The following is a 10,793-nucleotide window of genomic DNA, read 5'->3' as shown; positions in this document are numbered from 1 at the left end:
TTAGGTATTTTTAAACGTTAATAATCGATCAAATTGTAGACGGGGCAATCTGTGTTCAATACAGGAATGAAAACAAACCAGTGCCACTTTTCACGTCTTGCGCAACTCACAAAAGTGTACCCAGTTCCTAGTTGGCCTACTTCTTCATTGCACAAAGGAATAACCTCAACCAAATTCCAAAGACTGGTGACATCCAGTGGAAGCGGTAGGAACTGAAAACAGGTTCCTAAGAAATATCCCTTGGCAATAACAGGTCAGGGAACAGAGAGAGGCAACAAAAAAAAAATCTGAACAGTTAGTCCTCTGAGTTTTGCCTGCTACATAAGTTATGTTATACTCACAGTCATGATTCAAACAGTTTTAGAAACTTCAGAGTGTTTCCTATCCAAATTTATGAATAATGTGCATATCTTATATTCTTGGCATGAGTAGCAGGAAGTTGAAATTGGGCACGCTATTTATCCAAAAGTGAAAATTCTGCCCCCTAGCCCCAAGAGGTTGTCTGTCCTATATCTGAGAGATATAAGAAAACAGGAGAAATATATATGTTTAGACCCATGTCTGGTCACCTTATTTATGACACATTTGACCCCCTATGCACTTTTAGCAAATGTTACAGCCTGGTACTAGGTTACCTTCGGAGCTTGTGTGCATTGTAGCGCAGAACAACTTACAGACAGTTTCATTATAATTGTCTTGTCCGGATGCTCTCGTGTAGAAAACGCTTTAATAAGCCCCATGATATGGAATAAGAGCAAACGTTATATCAGCGGAAAGAGGGCATTGAGCTGCAGCCACAACAAGAAACGGCAAGTCTCTAGCGTAAACACACAGGGAGCTATGCAATATTAAAATGAATTTACCTTATGATGTATAAGTGCATCAATCGACTCTACGGGGTTGTTCAGACTTAGCGTCTGGGCTCGTAACATAACTCCCCCGTATAGAAGATGCCTTCGTGTGTAATGTAATGGAACAGAGTCATGACCAAGGGCTACCTCGAGGGATGACTGGGTTGGAAATGTGTGGTTAGACCTTTATTAATATCCTTAAAGCAGTGGTGTAACATACTTAAGTAAAAATACTATTTAAGTAGTTTTTGTGGGTATCTGTACTTTACTTTTTTATTTATATATTTTTAGTAACTTTTACTTTTACTCCGCTACATTACAAAACCAAATAATATACTTTTTAATCCATACATTTTCTCAGACACCCAAAAATATGTGTTACATTTGGAATGCTCAACAGGACAGGTCAATTGCCAAATTCGCACTTATCAAGAGAACATCCCTGGTCATCCCTACTCCCTCTGATCTGGCTGACTCACTAAACACAAATGCTTCATTGTAAATGATGTCTGAGTGTTGGAGTGTGCCCCTGGCTAACAGTAAATACAATAAACACAATTTGTGACATCTGATTTGATTAATATAAGGAATTTGAAATTATTTAGACTTTTACTTTTTTCTTTTGATACTTAAGTATATTTGTGCAATTACATTTACTTGTGATACTTAAGTATATTTAAAACCAAATATTTTTAGACTTTTACTCAAGTAGAATTGTACTCTTTCCCTTTCAATTGAATCATTTTCTATTAAGATATATTTACTTTTCTTCTCAAGTGTGACAATTGGGTACTTTTTCCACCACTGCCTTCAAGGTCGCTTCCAAACTTCCAAACTCACTCACACGCACTTCTCCACAGCTCCAGACACGCCATTCCCATGTAAGTAGTTACAATGGAGTACAAGGGCAGGTTTTGATTACAATAGTTATGTCTCCGACTTGTGTCTGTGGCAGGTGCATGTGCTTTGGAATGTTGAAGTTTTAGATGTACTTGTTTTTATATGTAGCTTAGGTTATAGTTCGTGGGTAATATGCCATCACAAATAGGCTTACATTTGAGTGGAGATTATACCCGCGTTAATATTTCAGAAAATGTAAGGAGTGAAAGTTGCCGGTAAGTTAGTCTTTCATGCCCTATACTATTGGTTTATTGATAGATTTTCCGTTAAGTTTGTTTGATAGGGTAACCTATTTATTCCTTGGTGATATGGATTTATTTTCAGCCTACCTGCATTATTAGTTATTCTCACCACATACATTAATATAAAAGAATGTGTCCCTTTTGCAGCCTAATATATAACCTTGGTTATTTTTATAACGAAAATGGCATTGTATTATTTAGTTGTTTTTTCTGTTGTGTTCTCTGTCCTGCCCATTTTGGTAGGCTTTGGTCTGCACCTCTCATTCTCATTCGGTGTGGGGGTTGTTTATCATCTCTGTTGTCCCATCATCTCTCTTCTGCCCCCTTGCTTCTCTCCCATCTTGTGCTTCCCGGAATGTTGAGTGCGCAGAGCGAGCCACTCAAATGGAACACATTTCCATAGGAATTACACGCAAATTAGAGCTAGAATGGCAGAGGAACTCGAAAGACTTCATGATGGACAGCGATGATCTGTCTGTTCCCTATCCAAACTGAGCAGTGTAGCCTATATCAGCAGTGAGGGGATGTTGATGGATATTTTTAAACTCCACGTGAGTGAAGCAGGAGGGCACCTGATTTCTCCTTGTCTCCTTTCTCACACTGTTTTTGTTCCTCTCTCTCTCTCTCTCTCTCTCTCTCTCTCTCTCTCTCTCTCTCATTATCTCCCTCACTCTCTCATTATCTCCCTCACTCCACTTCTTCATTATCTACCTCATCCTCTTTCCTCTCTCCCTCTCTGCAGGACGTGTTGGTCCCGGTGTGTGATTCCTTTCCGTGCCGAACAGTGCCTATCCATCTCTTTTCCTTCCTGGCCTGCTTGTTGTGCTAGTGACAGGATCATGGCTGCCTTCAAGGGGATCTGGACGCAGGAGTTTTGGCGTTGCGTCGGGGCGGAGTTCCTGGCCATGATGATCTTCGTGCTCCTCAGCCTGGGTTCCACCATCAACTGGGCGGTTGAGGAGGAGCATCCACCCCACCCTGACCTGGTCCTCATCTCCCTTTGCTTCGGACTCAGTATCGCCACCCTGGTCCAGTGCTTCGGACACATCAGCGGTGCCCATATTAACCCTGCGGTGACCACTGCCATGGTGGTGACCCGTAGACTCAGCCTGGCAAAGGCTGTGTTTTACCTGCTGGCCCAGTGTCTGGGGGCCGTGGTGGGGGCGGCTGTGCTCTACGGGGTTACTCCAGGCTCCGTCAGGGGCGAGTTGGGCGTCACATCAGTAAGGAGGAGGGGGGAGACTAACTCTGGACTTTAAATGTCACTGAAATAGTTGTCTTAAGTGTAGAATGAATATAAGTTGAGTGTGCAGAGTCTTTTGTCTGACAGCGAATTCTGTTGACTTATTATAGGGTATATTAGCTGTTTTCATCATCATTGAAGAGAAACTACGCACTTTGAAAAAAGGTGCTATATCTAGAGCTTAAATATGTTATTTGGCTGGCCCCATAAACTAATCCAGTTGGCACAGACGTCAATTCAACGTCTATTTCACGTTGGTTCAATGTAGCTTCATTGAAATTATCTGGAAACAACGTTGATTTAACTAGTGTGTGCCCAGTGGGAATCCTTGAACCCTTTTTCGTTCCATGTAGAACCCTTTCCATGGAAAGTTTAGGAAATAGGGTGCCATTTGGGACCTTGTCCTCATGTCTTCTGTACGGGGATTACATCCTCTCCTGTTGGCTAACCAAGGTCATGTGACTCTCCCCAGGTGAACACCAGTATCTCCGTGGGTCACGCTCTGGTGATAGAATTCTTCATCACCTTTGAGCTCGTCTTCACCGTGTTCGCCACCTGTGACTCCAAACGCAGCGACCTGAAGGGCTCGGCTGCCCTGGCCATCGGCGTCTCTGTCTGCATTGGACACCTGTTTGCTGTGAGTAGTACCTCAGGTAGCCAAAATAGTTAGCAACACTTCATCAGTCAACAAGGAACACTAACCCTAACACTACCCCTACACCTACCCCTAAACCTAACTCTAGCCCTGCCCTCAACCCTAACCTGCTTTCAGCCATAGCTAGGGTTGCAAAGTGAGGGTATATTACTGATAACATTTCAAGTTTACCTGTAAACTATCAGAATTTTGGTAGTTTTCAAGGATTAGGAGAATTTTATCGCATGACATCTAGTGGCCATTTTTGGGTAGCTACTTCAGATTCTCTGGCCCTCTGTGTGGCCTTATTACGTATTATGTAATATATACAAAATAATCAAGTATGATTAAAACATGTAATGACAAAGCTGTAAATCATAAATATAAAACATCAACTTAATGAATACCATTCATGAGTGTTTCAGTTTGAAATATGTTATTACACGCTATATATATTTTACAATGTTAATTTGTCTTTGTAGTAAATGTTTTGGCACCAAAAACAGACAGTAGTTAGAGTGTTTTCTCATTAGGCTACATTTTAAATTACATTTATTGTAATTTAGCAGACACTCTTATCCTGAGTGACTTAAAATTACTCAGCTATTAGTTATCAGCAAAGGCAGTGCTAGTAGGAAAAAGTCAAGTGTGAGTGTTAGTTCACAAACGGCAAGGGAGTTATTTTTATTTTTTTGCAGGGTGTGGGTGTTAGGCGGAGCAGCACAGGGGAACCCAAGAGCAGACTCAGACCAGAAAACAGGAATGAATGAACCAATATATTTATTGTAACAGGGAGAGATGAAGTGCAGATCCAGGGATGTTCGGATGAGTTGTAGGAAACTAGATGTGGAGTCCTATATGAGTTTCTAGCTATTTTTGAAGCACATGTTGTGTCATAGAAACGAATATGTAACACTGTAAATTTTAAAAGCTAAAAATGTTTATTGAAATTACAAAGTCATTTGTGGAATATTAGGTTTCTATATTGTTGTCACTAGTTACCACAGCCACAAATTAAAAATAGCTTTATTTTGAAAATGCATGAAAACAAACGCTTTTTGGTCTTAATTTAAGGCTAGGGTTAGGTATACGGTTAGCAGTGTGGTTAAGGTTAGGGTTACATTGATGGTTAAATTTAACACCGGATCTTAAGAAGAGAAATAGTAGAAATAGGCAGGGTTTAGGTATAATTATGACTCTGTGGTTGTGGTAACTAGTGACGACCCCCTTTTTTTAAATCTCCTTTTCCTTTCTTTCTGTGCCCCCCAATGTTGAGATATATTGGTTAAAGTTACCAGGTTGTGAGCTAGCTAGCCAATGAGGTAACATGACTGAAGAAAGTATAAACAAATGGTTTACAACGTCGACGCGCGAGTAGTTTTAGAACAGACCGGGACATGGTTTTTGAACGTAAAATGTGATCCTTGCGATAGGAAGATAGAAATGTTGCTCCGGTGCTGTGCCGAAAATCTCCCCCTGACAGAATTATCCCTTCCCCTTCACGTTCTTCATTGCTGTGACTTGCTTGCTAGTTGAGATTTCTGCTCTTCACTCTGTTGTCAGTTTAGCCTACATTTCACTGATCTTAGTAGCAGAAAGCATTTTTGTCTGCAGTTTTCGGTTTGGCTATTTGTTTCAAGTAGATGTGGCGCCCTGGGCGAACCCCCCCTTCAGCGCCCGTCCCCGGCCGCACGGCTGGCCATGTTGCCCGTAACTAAATCCGCAACTGATTTTGTATTAGTCTATAAATACATCTCTTTGCTAAAATTCGTAATCTCTTTTTCGGCTAGCATTTTTGAAAGTTTAAGGATAATAATTCAGCCATAGTTGTTCTGAAATGTGTATTGCTTGCCAACATTTTACTCCCTCCTCTGTTTAATATAACACACATACATGAATTATTAATTTCGGTTGCCTGAAGTGTGTTCTATAGAAAGTATTTGATTCTGATGTGTGTCACAGAAAGTATTTGATTCTAGCTACAAAATTACTCGGAAACAACGGTACAGGGTAGCCTGATGATTACAATAATTATTATCTTGGTTATTTTTTCATTGTCCCAGTGCTCCCAAAATAAAACTTCTGGTCGCACATCAAAATATTTCGTCGCACTTTAGAGCCCTGCTATGGCGATTTCCTCTTGAACCATATGGTCTATCCATCCACTAGAAACTCATGGACAATATGGACACAGATATAAAACCGGAATACTACTGTATATATGAAAACATTTTGAATAACACAAGTTGTTCAAGTATAAATTCTGAAAGTTACCATAGATTGCCATAGATTACCAAAATTACTGAATGTTCCATTGCAACCCTAGCCATAGCCAGTGTAGGAGTCTGGTCATCCTATATCCATGATGGGTTGCCAAACTGGCCATGTTGCTACATGGGGCCAAATTAACCAGGGAAACTACACTACACAAGTCCTCGGGTTGGAATGTCTCAATTAGTGTATTTGTGTAATATCTCTATACTCTTCTGTTTAGATCCCCTTCACTGGTGCCAGTATGAACCCTGCTCGATCATTTGGACCTGCCATGGTCACCTGGAGCTGGGAGAACCACTGGGTGAGAGAGAACAAATGATACACAATGCACATACAACCATATACAAACTACACACAATAATATACAACCACGTGCAGTCACTCAAACAAAACCAAAAACATCCTGTCTCAGAACTTAACTCATATATAGTATATCACAAAGTGAGTACACCCCTCACAATTTTGTAAATATTTGAGTATATCTTTTCATGTGACAACACTGAAGAAATGGCACTTTGCTACAATGTAAAGTAGTGAGTGTACAGCTTGTATAACAGTGTAAATTTGCTGTCCCCTCAAAATAACTCAACACACAGCCATTAATGTCTAAACCACTGGCAACAAAAGTGAGTACACCCCTAAGTGAAAATGTACAATTGAGCCCAAAGTGTCAATATTTTGGGTGGCCACCATCATTTTCCAGCACTGCCTTAACCCTCTTGGGCATGGAGTTCACCAGAGCTTCACAGGTTGCCACTGGAGTCCTCTTTCACTCCTCCATGACGACATCACGGAGCTGGTAGATGTTAGAGACCTTGCACTCCTCCACCTTCCGTTAAAGGATGCCCCACACATAGGGTTTATGTCTGGAGACAGGCTTGGCCAGTCCATCACCTTTACCCTTAGCTTCTTTAGCAAGGTAGTGGTCGTCTTGGAGGTGTGTTTGGGGTCGTTATCATGTTGGAATACTGCCCTGCGGCCCAGTCTCCGAAGGGAGGGGATCATGCTCTGCTTCAGTATGTCACAGTACATGTTGGCATTCATGGTTCCCTCAATGAACTGTAGCTCCCCAGTGCCGGCAGCACTCATGCAGCCCCAGACCATGACACTCCCACCACCATGCTTGACTGTAGGCAAGACATACTTGTCTTTGTACTCCTCACCTGGTTGCCGTCACACACGCTTGACACCATCTGAACCAAATAAGTTTATCTTGGTCTCATCAGACCACAGGACATGGTTCAAGTAATCCATGTCCTTAGTCTGCTTGTCTTCAGCAAACTGTTTGCGGGCTTTCTTGTGCATCATCTTTAGAAGAGGCTTCCTTCTGGGACGACAGCCATGCAGACCAATTTGATGCAGTGTACGGCGTATGGTCTGAGCACTGACAGGCTGACCCCCCACCCCTTCAACCTCTGCAGCAATGCTGGCAGCACTCATACGTCTATTTCCCAAAGACAACCTCTGGATATGACGCTGAGCACGTGCACTCAACTTCTTTGGTCGACCATGGCGAGGCCTGTTCTGAGTGGAACCTGTCCAGTTAAACCGCTGTATGGTCTTGGCCACCGTACTACAGCTCAGTTTCAGGGTCTTGGCAATCTTCTTATAGCCCAGGCCATCTTTGTGTAGAGCAACAATTATTTTTTTCAGATCCTCAGAGAGTTCTTTGCCATGAGGTGCCATGTTGAACTTCCAGTGACCAGTCAGTATGAGGGAGTGTGAGAGCGATGACACCAAATTTAACACACCTGCTCCCCATTCACACCTGAGACCTTGTAACACTAACGAGTCACATGACACCGGGGAGGGAAAATGGCCAATTGGGCCCAATTTGGACATTTCCACTTAGGGGTGTACTCACTTTTGCTGCCAGCGGTTTAGACATTAATGCTGTGTGTTGAGTAATTTTGAGGGGACAGCAAATTTACACTGTTATACAAGCTGTACACTCACTACTTTACATTGTAGCAAAGTGTCATTTCTTCAGTGTTGTCACATGAAAAGATATACTCAAATATTTACAAAAATGTGAGGGGTGTACTCACTTTTGTGATATACTGTACATCATATACATCAAACACACTGCTATGCTCTCATACTGATGCCCCCATAGACACACAACACCGACACATACATACCCACACGGGTAAATACAGTATACTAATAGTTCTCCCTCTCTCATCTCAGGTGTACTGGGTAGGCCCAGTGCTGGGCGGTGTGACAGCCGCAACTCTGTATGAGTACTTGTTCTGTCCCGACCCTGAGCTGAAGAGACGTTATACTGAGGTCCTTTCCAAGACTGCCTTCACCTCCACCAAATATCGAGAGGTCCAGAGCAGCTTAAGGGTAGACCGTGACCAACTGGCCAAAGAACACCCCTTCACCGTGATGGATGTGGAGAGAGCTGAACAGAAGGAGAGGGAGAGGGAGACGTCAGGGGAGGTGCTCTCCTCTGTATGACTAGTGAGGTGCACTGGGAGAGAAGACCAGACCACTGTACAGTCCCTTAACCCATACCCTCCCCTCAAAGAGACTGACCTCTTATAGAGACTGATCTCTGCTGGACTGACATCTCTAATGCTGACCAACCTAAAGACTTTCTCTTATGACTGACTTGACCTCTTATGGAGACTGACTTGCTACGCAAACTGACAGTCAAAGACTGTAGACTGACTATAGACACAACAATAGACTTGCCTTCTGTAGAGATATAGACAGACTTAACACATACAGCATACTTTGTATGTAGACACTTGCAATATAGACACAAACACAGACCAACCCCTAGATAACATACAGCAGCGGTCCTCCATTCTCAGTGTACGTGTTCAAATCTCCACCCTTTCAACTGGGTGCTTCTCTCTTTCTCTTCTTATCCTTTATGGCCTGAATGATCGATATGAGATGTTTCTCTAATAGCTAAAAGATATTGATTTACTAATTTATGAGTTTATATGTATGTAACAGTGTTGCTTTCATCCCTCGCCTCACCCCAACCTGGGCTTGAACCAGGGACTCTCTGAACACATTGATGACAGTCACCTTAGAAACATCACGATCTACAGTTGAAGTCAGAAGTTTACATACACTTTGGATGGAGCCGTTAGAACTCGTTTTTCAACCACTCCACTAATTTCTTGTTAACAAACTATAGTTTTGCCAAGTCGGTTATGACATCTACTTTGTGCATGACACAAGTCATTTTCCAATAATTGTTTACAGTCAGATTATTTAACTTATAATTCACTGTATCCCAATTTCAGTGGGTCAGAAGTTTACATTCACTGAGTTGAATGTGCCTTTAAACAGCTTGGAAAATTCCAGAAAATGTTGTCATGGCTTTAGAAGCTTCTGATAGGGTAATTGACATAATTTGAGTCAATTGGAGGTGTAACTGTGGATGTTATTTCAAGGCCTACCTTCAAACTCAGTGCCTCTTTGCTTGACATCATGGGAAAATCAAAATAAATCAGCCAAGACCTCGGAAAAAAGATTGTAGACCTCCAGAAAACTGGTTCATCCTTGGGAGCAATTTCCAAAAGCCTGAAGGTACCACGTACAAGCAATAGTAGGGAAGTATAAACACCATGGGACCACACAGCCGTCATATCGCTCAGGAACGAGACGCGCTCTGTCTCCTAGAGATGAACGTACTTTGGTGCAAAAAGTGCAAATCAATCACAGAACAACAGCAAAGGACCTTGTGAAGATGCTGGAGGAAAGAGGTACAAAAGTATCTTCATCCACAGTAAAATGAGTCCTATGTCGACATAACCTTGGGGACAAAGATTGTACTTTTTGGAGAAATGTCCTCTGGTCTGATGAAACAAAAATAAAACTGTTTGGCAATAATGACCATCTTTATGTTTGGAGGAAAAAGGGAGAGGCTTGTAAGCCGAAGAACACCACCCCAACCGTGAAACACGGTGGCAGCATCATGCTGTGGGGGTGCTTTGCTGCAGGAGGGACTGGTGCACTTCACAAAATAGATGGCATCATGAGGATGGAAAATGACGTGGATATATTGAAACAACATCTCAAGACATCAGTCATGAAGTTAAAGCTTGGTCGCAAATGGGTCTTCCAAATGGACAATGACCCCAAGCATACTTCTAAAGTTGTGGCAAAATGGCCTAAGGACAATAAAGTCAAGGTATTGGAATGGCCATCACAAAGCCCTGACCTCACTCCTATAGATAATTTGTGGGTAGAACTGAAAAAGCTTGTGTGAGTAAGGAACCCTACAAACCTGACTCAGTTACACCAGCTCTGCCGTAAGGAATGGGCCAAAATTCACCCAACTTATTGTGGGAAGCTTGTGGAATGCTACCCGAAACATTTGACCCAAGTTAAACAATTTAAAGGTAATGCTACCAAATACTAATTGAGTGTATGTAAACTTCTTACCCACTGGGAATGTGATGAAAGAAATAAACTCTGAAATAAATCATTCTCTCTACTATTATTCTGACATTTCACATTCTTAAACACTTCTTAGGGCTGCAGTCCCGTTAACGGGATCGATATGACAACAGCCAGTGAAAGTGCAGGGCGCCAAATTCAAAACAACAGAAATCTCATAATTAAAATTCCTCAAACATACATGTATTTTATAGCGTTTTAAAGGTAATATTGTTGTTAATCCC

The 10,793-nt window shown here is 42.0% G+C and overlaps 1 protein-coding gene across 1 annotated transcript; it reads left to right on the top strand.

Moving 5' to 3' along the window:
* Window positions 1–1,671: 1,671 nt before the first annotated feature.
* aqp4 (aquaporin 4) lies at window positions 1,672–9,300 on the top strand. The gene is made up of 5 exons (XM_031833596.1): window positions 1,672–1,732; window positions 2,736–3,216; window positions 3,709–3,873; window positions 6,365–6,445; window positions 8,335–9,300. Coding segments are annotated over exons 1-5 (1,002 nt in total). The 5' UTR covers window positions 1,672–1,730; the 3' UTR covers window positions 8,608–9,300.
* Window positions 9,301–10,793: the final 1,493 nt, after the last annotated feature.

The sequence above is a fragment of the Oncorhynchus kisutch genome, linkage group LG10 (genome assembly GCF_002021735.2).
Source record: "Oncorhynchus kisutch isolate 150728-3 linkage group LG10, Okis_V2, whole genome shotgun sequence".
NCBI classification, from domain to species: Eukaryota; Metazoa; Chordata; class Actinopteri; order Salmoniformes; family Salmonidae; genus Oncorhynchus; species Oncorhynchus kisutch.
Note: the sequence above shows the minus strand (reverse complement) of the source record. Positions and strands in the feature narration are given on the sequence as shown.

Bases quoted from the DNA above. Each gene is read 5' to 3' on its own strand.
- aqp4 (XM_031833596.1), top strand. The intron at 3,217-3,708 runs GTAAGGAGGAGG...GACTCTCCCCAG, and splicing joins GCGAGTTGGGCGTCACATCA to GTGAACACCAGTATCTCCGT. The intron at 6,446-8,334 runs GTGAGAGAGAAC...CTCTCATCTCAG, and splicing joins GGAGCTGGGAGAACCACTGG to GTGTACTGGGTAGGCCCAGT.